Source organism: Nematolebias whitei, chromosome 11 (genome assembly GCF_014905685.2).
Source record: "Nematolebias whitei isolate Nwh7 chromosome 11, NemWhi1, whole genome shotgun sequence".
Classification (NCBI taxonomy): Eukaryota; Metazoa; Chordata; class Actinopteri; order Cyprinodontiformes; family Rivulidae; genus Nematolebias; species Nematolebias whitei.
The window spans coordinates 33,026,090-33,042,238 of record NC_056508.1 but is presented as its reverse complement, the minus strand read 5'-3'; the positions used below and the strand labels follow the sequence as shown (position 1 = coordinate 33,042,238).

The window sequence follows — 16,149 nt, the reverse complement described above, 5'->3', positions numbered from 1 at the left end:
TGGAGTGTAAAGCAGATAAAACTGACCATTAAAGTTGAGAAAACGTCACTTCAACCAGATTAAACATGTGCAAAAAACATCTGATAACTGGTTAATTTTTTTTTTTTTTTTTTAAAAACCAACAAAACACAGTTATTTGATACAAACATGTTTTATAGATATCCTCAGGATTTCATTGTGTGATTCCTTTCTTTTAACGCTGCTTAAAGCAGCAATATTTTTTTTACAATATTTTCTTTATTACAAAACAAGAAGATACGTTCACAACAGTTTTCATGTTTCACTTTTATTTTATTTGTTTTTTGGAGTTCTTAGGTCAGAAAAAAGCCAGGCAGTTGTTTTATGACAGTACTCATCAAATATTTGCTAATAAATTTTACTCATTAAAGATGGTGCTTCTGTTATGATAGACCTTTTACAGTACAAGAGGTTTCCTTTTATTCTATAATTTACATGTTTAGACTCACAATTTTAGAGTCACTGTGAGTTTTTAAAGCCTGTATTTTTTTAAATACTGTGTTCACCTCCGCTCCTCACGTCTACAGTACATGTTTCACATTTCAACACATCGCCGCACAAACTCCACATAAGCTATGAACGTACCAAAACAATTCACACAAAAATTAATTTTAACACAATAACTAGATGAGTAGAAAAACCTACAGAAGTTTCTAAGCTGTGACGTCATCATATTGGTCTAAAACAGCCCCAATGTCGAGGAGAGGCCATTTCCATCAGATAGTCTTCGATTCTGGTCTGTATGTCCAAGTACAGGATGTCAAGCTGATCCCTGAAAGGAGGATGCCACAACCACAACATGGCAACCCCTGCTACAGCGAGGAGAAGGAGGAGAAACACACAACCCCTCCACCAGGAGCCACACGGCGTCTGAACGGAGAGGAAACAATCAGAGCATGGGCCAGAAAACAGAGCGTCAAGCTTTACTTCTGCTCTGATGAGCTCTAAAGCAACGATGGAATTAAATGGTAAAGCGGGGTCACAACAAAATGGGATAATGAGACACACACACATACACACACACACACACACACATGCTCACCGTTCTCCTGCGGCGCTGGCTGAGCTGCCGGAGTTCGTCTCTGCACTGCGACAGTCTGGCCTGGCTGGACTGACACTCATGCTCCATGGCATGCAGCTCGGTCTGCAGCTCCTCACACTGCACACACACACACACACACACACCATATGGAACAGAACATACAGACTAAATTGAGCAGAAATACATTTTCGATCCAGGTGAACGTTCAAGTATCTCAAGTCAAACTCATTAAATGAGCTTTTATTCCATCTGTGAAGTGAAAACCTGCACTTTGAGCAACATTTCTGAGCTAATTAAACACAGCGGGGCAACACAATAAGCATCTGTGTCTCTAACATGTAAACGACCAAAGAAGTGAGGTATTCTTTGTTTGCTTTTCTAAAATATGACCAACTAAACTGTATTTACAAGACGTTACTTTTGTCTGTAAATGGAGCCAAAAGCTGGAAAGAATTGGGATTTTCTGAACCACAGCATGAATGTGTCTCAGTTGACCTCTTTGTCTTTGAGCTGCAGTTTCTCCTGAGCGTGTCGAAGCTCCTCCTCCAGGTGCGAGTCCCTCCTGGAGGTCAGTCGTGGTTTCGCCTCCTCTGATTTAAGATGCTCATGCGTGAAGAAGTTCCGCCCCTCGTCGCCAACATCTACGAGGCGGAGAGGATTTTAAACTAATAAGAAACTGGGTCAGGGTTAAATGTATGTGAATGTGAGTCAAACGTCCTGCCTTGAAGCTGCTGGAGCTCGTCTCTTAAAGTCTGGTTGTCCTCCTCCAGCAGGCGAAAGTTGTACCGGAGCTCCTGCTTTTCTTGTCTCAGTGACGCCACCTCCTCCCTCAGCTCGAGCTCTTGGGTTTTGAACAGCTGCACGAAACACACCGTCATGGTTTTTATTTAGACTGACTCAAACCCAAACTCCTGACTGTGCGGTTTGCGACAGTTGACCGTACCTCCACTTGACTGTGCAGCCGCTGCAGCTGTTCATCTCTGAGGTGCTGCTTCTCCCTGAGTTGACCACAGCTCAGCTTCAGATCTTTGTGAAGGCTCTCCCACCTCTGCGCCTCTGCCTGGGCTGTGTTTAGTGCTTCCTGTGGGCAAAAGAATTACAATTTTCATTGAAAAAATATAAACTGTAGTGTTGATATTCTAATAAATCTGACATGATTGTGATGTTTGAGCTGTCAGATGAGGCTCTGTTGTTTCACCTGCAGCGTCTCAGCTCTGCTGAGCGCCTCACTTCTCTCCTGAGAGGCCTTCTGCAGCGAAACGAAGGCCTTTTCCTCATACATCTGCCTCTGCCTCTCCATCTGAAGCACCAGCTTCTTCACTCCATCTTTTGGAAATGTCTGTGGGAGCACAACAATGCAGAGTTAAACCTTTACATAAACACAGGGTGAGAAACTAACAAACAAACTGAGGAGAGCACATATAGACCTAAAGTGAAGTTCTCAGGAATGTCAGGGAGGGTAATGTTTGCAGAAACCATATAAAAACCATGTGATTAAACAAAATGCATCAGTGGTTTATCGTCTGCTTCTTACCTGCACACAGACTTGCAGCTGCGCCTCCAGAACTTTGATCTTGTTTCTCAGCAGGTCCTCACTGCAGCGAGACTGTGGGTTAGAGAGGAAATGAGTGACTGTCGGGCTCTAACCTGCAGATGGAAAGTTAATGCTTCTTGTGTCAACAGCTGAGACAAACAGCGGGCAGTTGAACCAGTTTATCTTCAAGAGACATCACAAAGAGCAGAAAAGGGTACACTGGAAACCTGCCAGGTGATAACACACCTCAGTGAGAAACAGCTTGAAATATTTTTTAAAAAGATGAGAAATTTCACTTAAACAGTAAAAATGACTGAGCTGTTGAAAACAAATGTAAAACTAATATCTACATCCAGTATTAGAACTAGATGAAAGCTGCTGAGGATGCACCTCAGTCAGACTGGTACGCCCTTCCTGTGTTAGAGCGACAGTTTGTGCTCGTCCTATAGATGAAAACGGAAGCAGGAAGCTTGAAAACCACAAGCTGCACAGGCCTTCCTGAGACACGAGCAGCTGCACGCTGATGGGTACACGCGTGTGACAACTTTCAGCACAAAACCAACCGAAGGAAGAGCAAAAGCCAGCAAGAACACGAGCGTAAACGATCAAAAATGCACGTTTATAGCTTTAAAACTGCAATCCTTAAAATCTATGAGTGCCTCTGATGTGTGTTAGCATCTTACCGTCCACAACACATCTGATGAGTTGATGAGGTTTGCTGTGATCTCCTTGAGGAGAGCCAGTTTCTTCTTCACTGCCTCCTCTCTCCACAGGGCTTCCTGAGAAGAAGAAGAAAGATCAGATGAGTGATTTCTGCAGCAGTGAAACGCAAACTGAGCACATTTAGCGTCACTTTGCATAAAATTATTGTAAAAAGCCCTGCTGAGTGTGATGTTTGATTCACCTGCAGGCAGTCAGATAATCTCTGGATGTCCTGTAAAGAGATGTAAAAGATTAAAAACAGGTCAAATCTGAAAAGGAAAAAGGACATTTGATTACAACGATAAAACAAACACGTTTTCCATCTAATGATTTCATGACCGGCAGCACGGTGGCTCAGCTGGTAGAGCTGTTGCCTCTCAGCGAGAAGGTCGCTGGATCAAATCCCGGCCGGGGACCTTTCTGGATAGTTTGCATGTTCTCTCCGTGCATGCATGAGTTTTCTCTGGGTACTCCTGTTTCCTCCCACAGACCAAAAGCATGCATGTTAGACTGACTGGTAACTAAACTGCCCCTAGATGTGAGTGAGTGAGTGAATGGTTGTTTGTCTCGTTTGTCTCTATGTGTCCCAGTGATGGACTGGAGACCTGTCCAGGGTGTCCCCCCCATATCCAACACGTGAAGGATGGATATGGGCACCAGTGACCCCCGTGATCCAAAACGGAAGAAGCGGCTAAAGATAATGGATGGATGGAGTTTGAGACCTTTAACCTTTGTCTCCACCTGAACTTTGTAAAGAAATACCAAAAAAGCAGCTGTTTGAAACTTACCGACTCTTTGACTGTGACGAGGCCGGACCTGTGAGGTGATGAAGAATATAAAACCCAAATCAGAGCCGCCTCGCATGATAAATCTGACATTTGATGATAACTCAGTCCTGAATGAAACTCACTCTGTCTGCGCGCTGACCTCTCGAAGTGTCTTTTTTTGGTGAGAATTTTCCGTCTGCACCGACAATGTTTGGTGAATCCTTTCCGTCTGAGTCATTGTTCTGACTATTGTCTTCTGAGCTACAAGAGAAAATAAAAGTTATCTTGATAGTAAATCAGACTTAATTATATTTAACAGCACAAAAAGTTGCATAATAGTGCTCCCATTCATACTGCTGTCTCTTTTCTGTGTGCTTTTTATCCAGAGCTGGCTGGATTCCATTGTCACTGCTGTGGAGGTAGACGTCTGTTTCTTTGCATGACTTTTCTCTTGCTTGGTCGGTTTTACCGGTTCTGACCATAAAGCAGCCTAAAGAAATAATAAAGAATAAATAGAAGAATTACTCACACCTGACCAGAAACAGCAGAAGAGGTCTAGATGATAAAGCATCATTTACCCATTTGCTGGTTCCTGGAGATTCAGTTATTCTGCTCTCTGCTGTTAAAATCATCTCTTGATGTCCATCAGCAGAGGGTGGATATTGTATATTTGTAAATAGTCTCTCAGACTTACTGAGATATTTATCTGAAAATATATCCAGAGTAGGGTTTCCTCTCCGAAAGCAGTTCTGACACTTGGGGCGACTTGGCTCTGGGCTGACTGATCTCCTCCTCAGAAACTCCAGCTGCCTTTTTTCCTTCAGTTTATTCTTGATCTGTCTCGTGTCCACGTCTCTCGTGGGGCTTCGACACGACGTCACGTTGTTGCGTCCTCTTAGGTCTTCCCGTCTCTCAGCTCTGCAATCCACTTTTTGGTCAAACTCTCTCTCTGGGAAGTATTTTCTTTTGAAGCTGGTCGAGGAGTCCATGGCAGCTCCTCGGGCTGTTCACGGAGCCTCAGCACTACAAAGACGACAACATTAGGAACAATTTGTGACTATTTCAGACAGCTGAACATGCAGATATTGATTAATTGTTTTGTGAGAAAGAAGCTGTTGAAAGAAGGCGCATGTTACAAAGAATAAAGTCTGAATGGTGCTACTCTCTCAGAAACCTTTGTTTACTCAAAGGAACATTGGTGATCTGTGCCGGGTGATGTGATCAGTCAGGCATAAAGAAAAGTAACAACGTGGATCTTAAACATTATCTGAGACTCAAGCAGAATGAATCATCTGCACGAGTTTACCTCTAAAAATATAACAAAAGTTGTGTTATATATTTGATTAGAAAGCTTCTTTAACATCCATTTCCACAGTGGTGGAGCCTCGTGCAGGCCCCGGCAAATGTTGATTACAGCCGTGCAGGTGCAAGAAAAATCAAAGACAAAATTCTGCTTAACACGCATAAATTCATGTTGATGGGGGCTTACCTTTTAAGCCATCCTATTCACTGGGGGGGAATCTTTCTGAGAGGAGAGGAGAGGAGAGGTCAACCATTTTCTTTCTCTTCTCTCACAGCGTCCGAGGTTTTCGTCTCTGTTTCACATGTAGCTGCTTCTGTAGAGCATAATTTTACAGGAAGTGAAGAGAACCACAGCGTCATATGTTCCTCTATCTCAGCAGCCACTCGCTCCACGCCGATGCCACACACGGGTGGGCCTCAAGATTACAGACTCGGACAGCTCCCCTCACTCCTGCACGCAGTCTGGGATTAAACACAGAGAAAAAGATCAGCTGTGTGTGTGTGAACTTTTCGTGACCGGCGCTACATTTCTCATTCAAATAAATTACTGAATGACCGTGATACACAGACGTTTGTCAAGAACTTTAACCTGACTTACATCTAATTTAAGTTTAAACACGTTTTCAAGACTATTTAGACAAAAACACTTGATTTTAGCATTATGTAAACTCTATACCCTTCATACACTTCCTCATGATCGCAGTCAATCAAAATTCAGCCTTTAGGCGCAGTTATTGGCAACCAAGTAGCGGTTTAAAAATACTTACAGGCAGATTTTTTTTTCTACCTAAATCTTATTGTTTTCAGCAGGTGTATTAATTTTATGGCGTTAGGATACATACTTTTTACCTTTGCTCAAAAAGGTAACAAAAATAATTGGTATTTTAAGTGAAGATTATTATTATCAAACTGTAAATCAGCTTTATATATAAATATATATCTATATAATAACATAGAAATATACATATAGCTTTATGTTAAAATTAAAAATAAGATGTATGCGGTCTTTGAAAACACATGTAAAATTGTAATTACTTTGTCTTCAGTTTACATCTCCTAAACATTTATTCCTAACCAAAACTCTAGTATGTGTGTCCAATAATATCTTTAGCATATATATTTAATTCTCAGATTCAAAGTCAAAGAGTCAAAGTTTATTTATTTGTCATACCACATGTGGTACATGTGGTGGAACGAAATTGTGTACACAGGGTCCCAAGTTGCATCAACATTTATTAGTGGGAACCAAGTGTTTCTTCTTTTGCACATTTTACTTATAATGTAGCTGAATGTTTACATTGCTGAAATCTTTGTAAGGAAGTGCACACACAATGCTTAACAAAACAATGTATTCTATTGCTATACCTGTAAATAGTTTTTAGTTTTAGTAGCTCTTACCTTGCTCCTATGTGGTTTTGTTTACAAAACTTTTGTTTATTTTTTCAGTATATCGGCACCTCATTATCCTAATATTTAATATAACCACTGTTGCCTGAACTGTACAATGTTCTTGCGTTAATTGTAGAATAAGCAGTCTGTTTGCTCACAGCGCCATCTAACGGTCACACTTTGGAAAAAATAAGCGAGATTCACCCTGAACTCTCGCGAGATTTCCTCCCGTGTCCGCCATCCTTGTGGCTTTGCAGAAGGGCACTGAGAGGCTGAAACAAGGGTGCCCGGCGAAGCAAGAACTTGGCACTTCAAATTTTTTCAACCATGCTGTCGAGATTTGTTATTCTCTCAGGTCTGTATTAAAGTAGCATTTACTCTGACCGTAATAACTCCATGTTTTTAGCATACATACAATTGGAAAGGTCGTTTAAAATGACTAAATCTGAAGGGTAAACTGAAGGCCGCACTCTGAATGAGACGTGCTAATGCTAGCTATCTGTTGTTGCTAATACAGTTTGCTAGATTTGAGGTTTGTTGCATTCATGCTTATGTCAACAGTAACAAGAAAATAAATTTAATATATCTGTTTTTCTATTGTCTGTTATTTTTGTTTGTGTTTAGCTTTAGTAAACTGAAACTAATGTAGCTAGCATTAGCTTTGCACAGCTAGTTATGTATTTAGGGTATTATCTAGCAGGAAGAGCCCAATTATATCTGTTCCTAATGTTTTTTTTATTATTTTTTTTTTACTTTAAAACTTGCTATTGTAATGCTCACCACGTCTTAATACTGTGATATTTTTCTGTCAGTCGGTAAAAGTCCTCTAAAATATCTTGGCTCAAGTGTATTTGGCAAATAATCTTAACAGGTTTTCAGGCATTTTGCCAAAATGTTTATTTAATTTAATGTGCACGAGTTCCAACTCTGCAAAGGTTAATGCATTTTTGCTAATATTTTGGAAATCAGTGTAGATAAGATAAAAATATATACTACATAACGTTCAACTTGTTTCTTCTGTTTTCAGCCAACTCCCTGAAAGGCTGTGGCCCCATTAGAGCTGGGTTTGTATCTTCAGTATTGCTTTTATTAATGCAGTGTTTCTCTAATAATGCAGGAGCTCGTATGTCTCCAGAAATTATTGCAGTACTCCTGTTTTTTGTCCCAACAAGTGCATCATGTTCACTTTATTTCACACAGATGTGTGTAGTATGCACTAGGAGATTGTGACTATGAAAACATCAGCTCAACACTTGTAGATCTTGACATCACAACAAGAAGTGACAAATCAGAATCTGAACTATCATGAATAAACATTGATGCAAATTTATGTACAGTAATTTTACAGTTAACACAACCATTTATTGGTTTAAAAAAACAAACAAGCGAATCAACTGGGAGCCCTAAATTTAAGCAAAGTACTAATGAATGTGGTGACTTATGGAGTTACAGCTGTAAATCCAGTGAGAGCTTTTTCTTTTGCATGCTAATCTGACTAAAACAAAATATTTGCCTGAAGTGTGGGAGTTAAGCTGAAATATATGCATAATTTTTCTTTATTATCTCCTGATAAAATCTAGAAAAGACTGCCTCAGTTAAAGAAAACATGAGCTAGAAGATCCCCATTTGATAAATTTTCAAGGAGACTAATCTGCTCATGTTGTCTACCTCAGCTTGGTCCATGGATCTCGCTCCCTGCATACATCATCCCAGAGTCTGGCCCCTCTTCCCCCTTTACCTGAGAAAGGAGGCAAAGTGCGACATGGCTTCATCCCAGAGGAGTTTTTTCAGCTGTTGTACCCCAAAACTGGAGTTACAGGTTAGTGGTGTTGCATCATTTGCAAGCTTTTTATATTTATTTATTAACCGTTATTTAACCAGGCAAATCCCACTGAGATCACAAATCTTTTTTTTGCAATGGAGGCCTAGACCTGAAAGCAGCCTAACATGCATGTTTTTGGACTGTGGGAGGAAACCGGTGTACAGTAGTCCCTCGTTTATTGCAGCGGTTACGTTCCAAACCCCCCGCAAGAAGTAAAAATCCTTGAAGTAGCAATTTTATATTTATTTTAGTTTTCATATATATTTTAAGGCGCTAGAATCCCTTCCCACACACTTGCAATTTTCTAAACTCAAATCGGTTGAGTCCAGTGGTCCTATAAAGAGATAAATAAAGTCTGGGTGTGCTCCAGAGAGTAGCCAGACATACGGTGGTGCCTCCCCCGCTTCAAAGTCCTCATGGGCTGGCTATCAGCTCTCTGATTCGCCGATAGGTCTGGAGGTCTGGTTCTGCTCCGGTTCTGGTCCTGTTCCCTATGGGTTCCATGTGGCTTTCTGCATCTGCTGGGTGTCGGAAGTCACTGAACAGTAATAAGCACCAAACTTTTTTAGATCAGATCAAAACTTTCCTTCTATGTATTTCAGCAGAAGGCAACTGGGCTTCTGTGTGGGGCACTGTTGGCTTCTGGGAAATGTAGTCCTTATGAGCGGGGGATACAGGCTTATTGAGCGAAAACTACAAAATGACAGTGCCTCTCTGAAGTATTTAATTTACTCGTTAACGTTTTACTGTACAGTATCCAGTACTGTCTCAATCACATGAGTAACATTAAAGTTGACAATCATGTATCCTGTACAATTTTTTTTCTCCTCTTGTTCAATCTTACTTTGAAAAACCGCAAAAGTCGAACCGCGAAGTAGCGAGGGACTAGTGTACCTGGATAAAATTCATGCAAACACGAGAACATTCAAACTCCCTACAGAAAGACCTCAGATCCCAACAGGACTTTGAACCCAGGACCTTCTTGCTGTGAGGCAACAGTAGCCTTTGTGCTGCCCTTCTTAGCTTCTAAATCTAAATCTTACTTTTAGAAACATAAACTGCAAAATGTTTTATAAAACACTCTTCACCCTTAAGACCCATTCAACAAGATGATGTTTGAACATCTCTTCATGTTTGCCTTACTGCAGGATATGACCCAGCTGATTACGTATAATTTTTCCTACAGGGCCCTACGTGTTTGGCACTGGTCTCATCACCTACATGCTTTCCAAGGAAATCTACGTGATCAACCATGAGACGATTTCTGCTATCTGCATAGGCGCTGTCATAGTTTATGCTGTCAAGAAATTTGGTCCAAGTGTTGCAGCTTTTGCTGACAAACTGAATGAGGTAAGCTGAAATGGCTGTTTTCAATGCAGAACACAGACTACTGATAATTTATAGATTAATCTGCATGCACAATATGTTGGGATCACAAACTTGACACTTGATTCCTTGCCCTTAAAGTGGAGGAGGTGAAGTGACAAACATTCAACAAAACGTGACATTGCTTGAAGTTATTTCAAACGGTCATCCATTAAATATGACATGTACGTTAGCTGATGCTAATATTGTTGCAGCCTCCTAATGTTCATCAATATTTCAGTCAGATTAGCATTAATGACGTTTATTAAATCAATTCACAAATCACTTGAAGGCCTCACAATGTCAAAAAAAAAAGAAGCAAATCTTACACAAATGTACTCAGAATGGACATTCTTTAAGAGCCTTTTTGTGACATGAAGACCAAAGAAAACACGGCTTTATCAGTTGGTATTCATTCTTTTTACGGTTTGTTCAAATGTCTTTTTTTGCCTAGAGACTGGCAACGTACCCAGATATAACAGCAGCCCTCTTTTTACCGCTGAGTCTTAGCTTAAGATGCGTGTCCAAATGGCCATAAAAACATTTAAGTATGTGTGACATATGAGCAAAAAAAAAAAAGGTTTTGGGGCCACTTCTCCCTGCAGTGTGAATGTAGCCTATTTGGCAACAACAGTGTGTAATTACAGAAACTATTATTGCTTTCAGACATTAGATCCTGGTTCTTTTTCGTACAAGCTGTGCAATTGTGTCTTTGATCTGCATTTCCCTCTCAGGAGAAAATGGCCCAAATCCAGGAGATGAAAGATCGCTCCATGTCTAGTCTGACTGAAGCCATTGAGGAGGAGAAAAAGGAGCAGTGGCGAGTAGAGGGAAGATGGATGCTCTTTGATGCTAAGAGGGTAAGCGGCACTGACTTCATTATTGTTCTTTGTCATATCAGAAATCCTAACGTTTTGCAGCTGGCACCATTACTCCCTCTGCTGGCAACAAGTAGGAACTGCAAGACCCAGATTACCATAAAAATGGCAAGATAAATGGAAATAAGTAAACGCATTGAAAAGGAGTTAAAAAAAAGGACGTTTAAATTACTAGTCATCATATAGGTAATCACTTTACAGGCTATTTAGATCCAAGAAGTGTTTTTTGGGATTGAGAAAAGGCTTAAATTGAACATAATAAATTGGGTTACAGTACGGTAAAAATAAATAAATAACATTAAATAGGGTTAAAAATAACCCTACATTGTTCTGATGTGTGATGGATTATGTTTCTTCACTACACCTGTACAGTGTGTTGGAAGAACTTTTCAATTCTTTTCTGGATTTATGTTGTAACGGTCAATAATTTTAATGTATTTTTGCGTCTTAAGTCGTCTTCTCATTGGTGAAAGTGCCTCTCTTGACTCTCGTTGAACATTTTGGTGCGTGCGTTATCTGAACTCTTGCTGCATATTTAAGATTTTTCTCCTGCTTGCCATGTCAGAACAATGTCGCAATGCTGCTGGAGACCAACTACAGGGAGAGGCTACACATGGTGACCAATGAAATAAAGAGGCGCCTGGACTATCAGCTCGCCCTTCAGCACCTCAACCACCGGCTGGAACAGGAGCACATGGTCAACTGGTTGGAGAAGAGCGTCATCGGCAGCATCACTCCTCAGCAGGTTGGCAACTATCTTGTTGTTATTAAAAGCCTGAAGCCATCTCACAGCCTAAAGCTTTGCTGATGAGGAAACAAAAAAAAAAACCATCTGTTAAGGCCAGAACGTTATTATGTGCTGTAAAGATAAGTGCCTTTTATGATCAAGCTGCTTTACGATTTATTTACTGTATTGGCTGGGATACAAGATAAGTGTGATTGAAATATAATCTAATGCAGCCTCATATTGTAGGACTTCCAGACTTCTCAAGTTGTTTTTAACAACTTTTGTGGCTTTTATGATTTTTGAAGTGAAACTTGCAAATGGCTTGAAAGGACGACAAATACATTTAGTCACAAACTAGAGCTGATTGAGAAGGGTATATTTAGTTCTTTTATCAAGAATATTCTTTTAATTGTATTAAAAACATATATCCAAAGTATTTAAATACCCTCTGAAGTATTTTTTCAAATGCATAGAAATAGAATAAAATTTACAAAAAGAAAATCTTTAAATTTGTTGAATATAACCCCGGATGAACGAGTTTTAATAATTAAAAATATTTTTAATGAAAACTAGGCCAGAATTTCACAGCATTAAAACACAAAGTAAAGCCACAAATGCTCCAATATGAATCAGTAGTATGTAGTCGCCAGGTCCAGGTGTGTTTGAAAGTTTGCTGGTCTGCAGCGTGCAGGTGTGCATTAACTCAATGCCAAGGAGGCGAGAGCTTCATTGTTGGTCTTACAGAATAATTTACTGCTCAAAGTGGATCTTAGAAGGCTAAGATCCGAATGCAAAGCAGCAAATTCGTTGCAACCCAGCACACACACTCAAGCACGGAGGAGGAAGCTTGGTGATTTTGGTGACTGGAACCCTGCAGCACCCCGACTCGGGCTCAATTTACGCGACGCTGTTTAAAAATTGGAACTGTTCTGCTGTGTTTCGGCCGCTTGTTCACACGACAGCACTCGGATACTCTGACGCTGAAACTTAATTTGTAGCATCAGAGGGGAAGTTGTTCAAAACCCCTGGCGTTGTTTCTCAGGAAACCCCAATTTACCTGAAGGCAAGGTGTTTGCACATCTGCACTATGATTACAGTCAGTACTCTACATTTTACAGTGATAACATAATATAGGAATATGTATAAAATAGTTTTGCGCAGTCTTTATATTAATGCATGGTCTAAATTTAACAAAAACCCCAGTAATGGTCTTATGTTTTCTGTCTTGCGTTTTTGTTCTTTCAGGAGAAGGAGAGCATCGCCAAGTGCATCGCAGACCTGAAGGCGCTGGCTAAGACCACGCAGGCCAAAGCTACAGTCTGAACCACCATGGCCCTAAAGAAAAGCCCTCAAATCCTCGACTCATAGTTCCAAGACGAGACGTCGCCTTTCTTTACAGAAAAAAACTATTTCTCTTTAATGAAGGTCTCTGTCAACATTATGGGTGTGTACAGTATTTACACGTCAGCAGATGGTAAAATAAATGGTTCTCTTATCCAACGCTGCCTGCTTGGTTTTATTATTCTAACTTTTAGTATTTATTACAATCCTTGACGTACTGTCTGCGACGGCACCATTTCACATTATTATACAAAATGTTTCAGCTACATACCTGCATAAACACTTGAGTGAAGCACTTGAGACCTTTGATCGCTCTGAAGTAAGCTTTATAAAGCCCAAATTACCCTTTGGAATCATAACGGTCCAGCGTTTTGCTTCCTTTAACTACCTCAGATGACGAATCAGGCCACCCCCCTCCATTCGTCACTCCTTTCAGAACATTGCACTTTGATCTTTGAGATTTCAGACACGGATATTTGTCAAGCCGTGGAGGAGCAGAGGCTTTCTGACAAGACTTGAGAGAAATATATTTTGGAATAAGAGAACGATGACGCCGGATCAGAGCTGATCCTCGGAGGTAAACAAGATGATGGTGTGACTGGGTGTCATAATGGAAGGAGATCAAATAAATCTTTATTGGTGGCAGGATTGCTTCCTGTTCTGAGATGGAAAATGTGTTTGCTTTTTGCAGAAAGTTTTTTCTTTTTGTTGTTGCTTGGATCACTGGTCTCACATCCTGCGTTCAGTCCAGGAGGTACGTGACAGCTTTCAACTCCAAAACTCAATTTGCTCAACTAAGCAATTCCACACATTAGGATTAAATATTAAATGCTGAGCCCGCTCATGCTGGTTTGTGAAGACGTACAATAAATCTTTCCTAATAGTTTGATAATAATTGAACCTTTTTGGTCATTTAAACCCTGAATTTATTACATCTGTAACTGATTAACCGGGCCTCAGCCAGCCAGTTGTCTTCAGTTTTAATTTAATTTTCTCGCTCTACCTCTTGTGCTGTAAAACAATTCAAGTCAAAAGCATCGTTGAGTAGCAGCACCACATAAACAACAGATTTAATGCTCTAATCACATTTTTGAAGAATTAAAAATAGATTTTATGTTCTCTTTAGATTTAAAACTTGTGCAGATGTGCTGTTGACTTAAATGAGCTAAAATGCAGGAGCCAAAACCATAAAGGGGTCCTCAGTCTTGGCCTGTGGTTCTCAACTGGTCCGGCTTGGGAACCCACTATCACCCCAGAATGACGAGTTGAAACGCAGTGTGAGGAGACTTGAATTTCTCTAATTATGAACTATAAAAGATGGTGCAGTTTGAACCTAAGACAGTAAAATATAACATCACTGCATGCCAACATAAATAAAAAATAAGTAATTATAACCCAAAATGAACAGCAAGTGGTGACGCCCGAAAGGGAAATATTTCCTTCTATGCTACTTTGCTAACTAGCTTTTTTCTAGACTCTAGTGCCTACAAATGGGAAATAAAAAGGTCCAACTACTCAGAAGTTTCAAAAGGACTGAAAATATGTACCTTTAGTTGAGTTATCCACTGAGTATATAACAAGCAATGTCTTATTAAAGTTATTGTTAATTAACATTAATCAGAAGACTGACGTAACAATCAGAACATTGATTTTCTTCTTAATATTGTTCTGTCCAGTTCAAGGCCTGCGACCCACCAGAAAACAATCACCGTTAGAGCCTCAGTTTAAAACTAATCTCGTCAATAAAACTGCAATAACTAAGGCACAAAACAACAATCGAGATCCTCAATTTAACATAAAACAGCATTAAATCAAATATTGAGTGAGATAAACGAGATACTGACACGGAAGCTCAAAAAGATTTAAAATTGCTACAACATTAAAAGGATAAAAGAAAAGGATTAAATAAAAACAGGAGTGTAAAATGAGTCAGAAGCATGTTTAACTTACACTAACCACAAAATAAAAGCCACAAAGAGACTTTACACATGTCACGTGTGTGAGTCCGTCTTCACCTGATCGATGTCTTACAGGTTGGAGCATCTTCCAAGTGATTTCCACCCATTAAAAGTAAAAAACACTTCAGGATGTTTGGAAACACAGGTCCCTTCTCTTACTCCCGGTTAGTATGTTCAGTTAAATGTCATTTCTTTCGTTGAAGGTAAATTTCTCTTTTTACAGTTAATCGTTTACACACATGGTTTTATGATCTGATTAATGCTCATCCTGTTTTACAGTTACCTTATTGTTGTCTATCTTCAGAGGTTTCCCACAGGAAGACTTCCCTCAACAGAGACGGCCTTTCCAGCAGGATGAGCCCCAAGGTTCACCGCTGCAGAGAAACGGCATGTCGAGACCAAGTGGAAGATCCATATACAGTACGTCTGTTTTTTTTAGTAAGGAGTAATTTTGTGGAGAACAAAATCCATCCAGGCTTTGGTTGTTGTTTCTTTTCATCTCAGTGCAGAGAAAGGAATACTCAGAGGTGCTCAACAAACAACCAGACAGCTTTCAAGTCAGAGTGGAGGTAGGAAGTCTCTTTCTGCTAGAAGATGAACTTGTTCCTAACTGCGCAGCCTTCAGCTCTCCATCCTCATCCCTTCTCCCCTCAGCATCTGTTCACCTGTGAGCTGGACGGCCAGGAGGTGAGGACAGCAGACAACTGCGTGGCCAAACTTGTACAACTGGACGCCAAAGGTCGTCTGTGGCCTCAGGATATGATCATGGAGCTCAGAGGACCGTACCTTCTGCTCTCTGACATCGAGACCAAGGTCAGTCATTTATAAAGGAGTCATGATCTCCCAAAGCCGAAGCAGCGATAATATTTTTACTAGGGATGCACGATATTGGATTTTTGGCCGATATCCGATATGTTAAAACTTAATTGGCCAATAACGGATACCGATGCCAATGTTTTTTTTTTATTAGACCTACTTACAGAGACTACATACAGTATCTTTCTCTGCTGTGGAATTAAACTACAGCATTATTCTGCATGGTCTTTGTCAATGTGGCCTGCTACCAAATGCAGATGCCAAAAAGGGGGCTGAAAATGATGTAACACTTCAACTTGGATTATGTTTAATGTCAAATGTTTTCGTGACATTTACTCACACAATGACAACACTCGAACAGGGTAAATTTGTGAATTTGCACAAATCTAAACTCAACGGCGCGCACGATGTCCTAACATATTGCTAGCACTGCAAGCGTCCTTATCACTGGGTTGTCATACAAAAACAGCTCCTTTTACATAAATATG

The 16,149-nt window shown here is 40.2% G+C and overlaps 3 protein-coding genes across 3 annotated transcripts in view; 2 read left to right on the top strand and 1 right to left on the bottom strand.

Annotated features, from left to right (window-relative positions):
* Positions 1 to 487: 487 nt before the first annotated feature.
* Positions 488 to 5,595, bottom strand: LOC119417022 (TRAF3-interacting JNK-activating modulator). Its single transcript, XM_037684222.1, has 14 exons — positions 5,553 to 5,595; positions 4,642 to 5,086; positions 4,418 to 4,553; positions 4,207 to 4,324; positions 4,085 to 4,112; positions 3,499 to 3,528; positions 3,278 to 3,373; positions 2,595 to 2,666; positions 2,259 to 2,399; positions 2,004 to 2,141; positions 1,782 to 1,917; positions 1,556 to 1,701; positions 1,061 to 1,177; positions 488 to 888 (listed from the first exon to the last, which is right to left on the bottom strand). The coding sequence occupies exons 2-14, from the start codon at positions 5,050 to 5,052 to the stop codon at positions 688 to 690; spliced, it is 1,770 nt and encodes a 589-aa protein (XP_037540150.1). The 5' UTR covers positions 5,053 to 5,086; positions 5,553 to 5,595; the 3' UTR covers positions 488 to 687.
* A 1,382-nt stretch (positions 5,596 to 6,977) lies between these two features.
* Positions 6,978 to 13,046, top strand: atp5pb (ATP synthase peripheral stalk-membrane subunit b). Its single transcript, XM_037684221.1, has 7 exons — positions 6,978 to 7,109; positions 7,782 to 7,818; positions 8,428 to 8,573; positions 9,763 to 9,926; positions 10,676 to 10,801; positions 11,385 to 11,564; positions 12,792 to 13,046. Exons 1-7 carry the CDS (start codon positions 7,082 to 7,084, stop codon positions 12,867 to 12,869), a joined length of 759 nt encoding a protein of 252 aa, XP_037540149.1. The 5' UTR covers positions 6,978 to 7,081; the 3' UTR covers positions 12,870 to 13,046.
* Positions 13,047 to 13,356: 310 nt separating this feature from the next.
* Positions 13,357 to 16,149, top strand: part of eps8l3b (EPS8-like 3b) — a 12,974-nt gene continuing 10,181 nt past the window's right edge. Inside the window, exons 1-6 of the mRNA XM_037684220.1 lie at positions 13,357 to 13,464; positions 13,579 to 13,641; positions 14,921 to 15,009; positions 15,150 to 15,265; positions 15,350 to 15,414; positions 15,500 to 15,658. Coding sequence (XP_037540148.1) covers positions 14,975 to 15,009; positions 15,150 to 15,265; positions 15,350 to 15,414; positions 15,500 to 15,658 — 375 coding nt within the window. The 5' untranslated portion in view covers positions 13,357 to 13,464; positions 13,579 to 13,641; positions 14,921 to 14,974. The remainder of the gene's footprint in view (positions 13,465 to 13,578; positions 13,642 to 14,920; positions 15,010 to 15,149; positions 15,266 to 15,349; positions 15,415 to 15,499; positions 15,659 to 16,149) is intronic.

What these genes read in the sequence shown, in the direction of transcription:
- LOC119417022 (XM_037684222.1), bottom strand. Translation starts at nt 5,052, where the DNA reads ATGGACTCCTCGACCAGCTTCAAAAGAAAATACTTCCCAGAGAGAGAG. An exon ending in GAGGTCAGCGCGCAGACAGA is followed by an intron (nt 4,113 to 4,206) that starts GTGAGTTTCATT and finishes ATCACCTCACAG; the next exon opens with GTCCGGCCTCGTCACAGTCA. An exon ending in GCCAGCGCCGCAGGAGAACG is followed by an intron (nt 889 to 1,060) that starts GTGAGCATGTGT and finishes CTCTCCGTTCAG; the next exon opens with ACGCCGTGTGGCTCCTGGTG.
- atp5pb (XM_037684221.1), top strand. Translation starts at nt 7,082, where the DNA reads ATGCTGTCGAGATTTGTTATTCTCTCAG. An exon ending in GAGATTTGTTATTCTCTCAG is followed by an intron (nt 7,110 to 7,781) that starts GTCTGTATTAAA and finishes TTCTGTTTTCAG; the next exon opens with CCAACTCCCTGAAAGGCTGT. An exon ending in GCAGCATCACTCCTCAGCAG is followed by an intron (nt 11,565 to 12,791) that starts GTTGGCAACTAT and finishes TTGTTCTTTCAG; the next exon opens with GAGAAGGAGAGCATCGCCAA.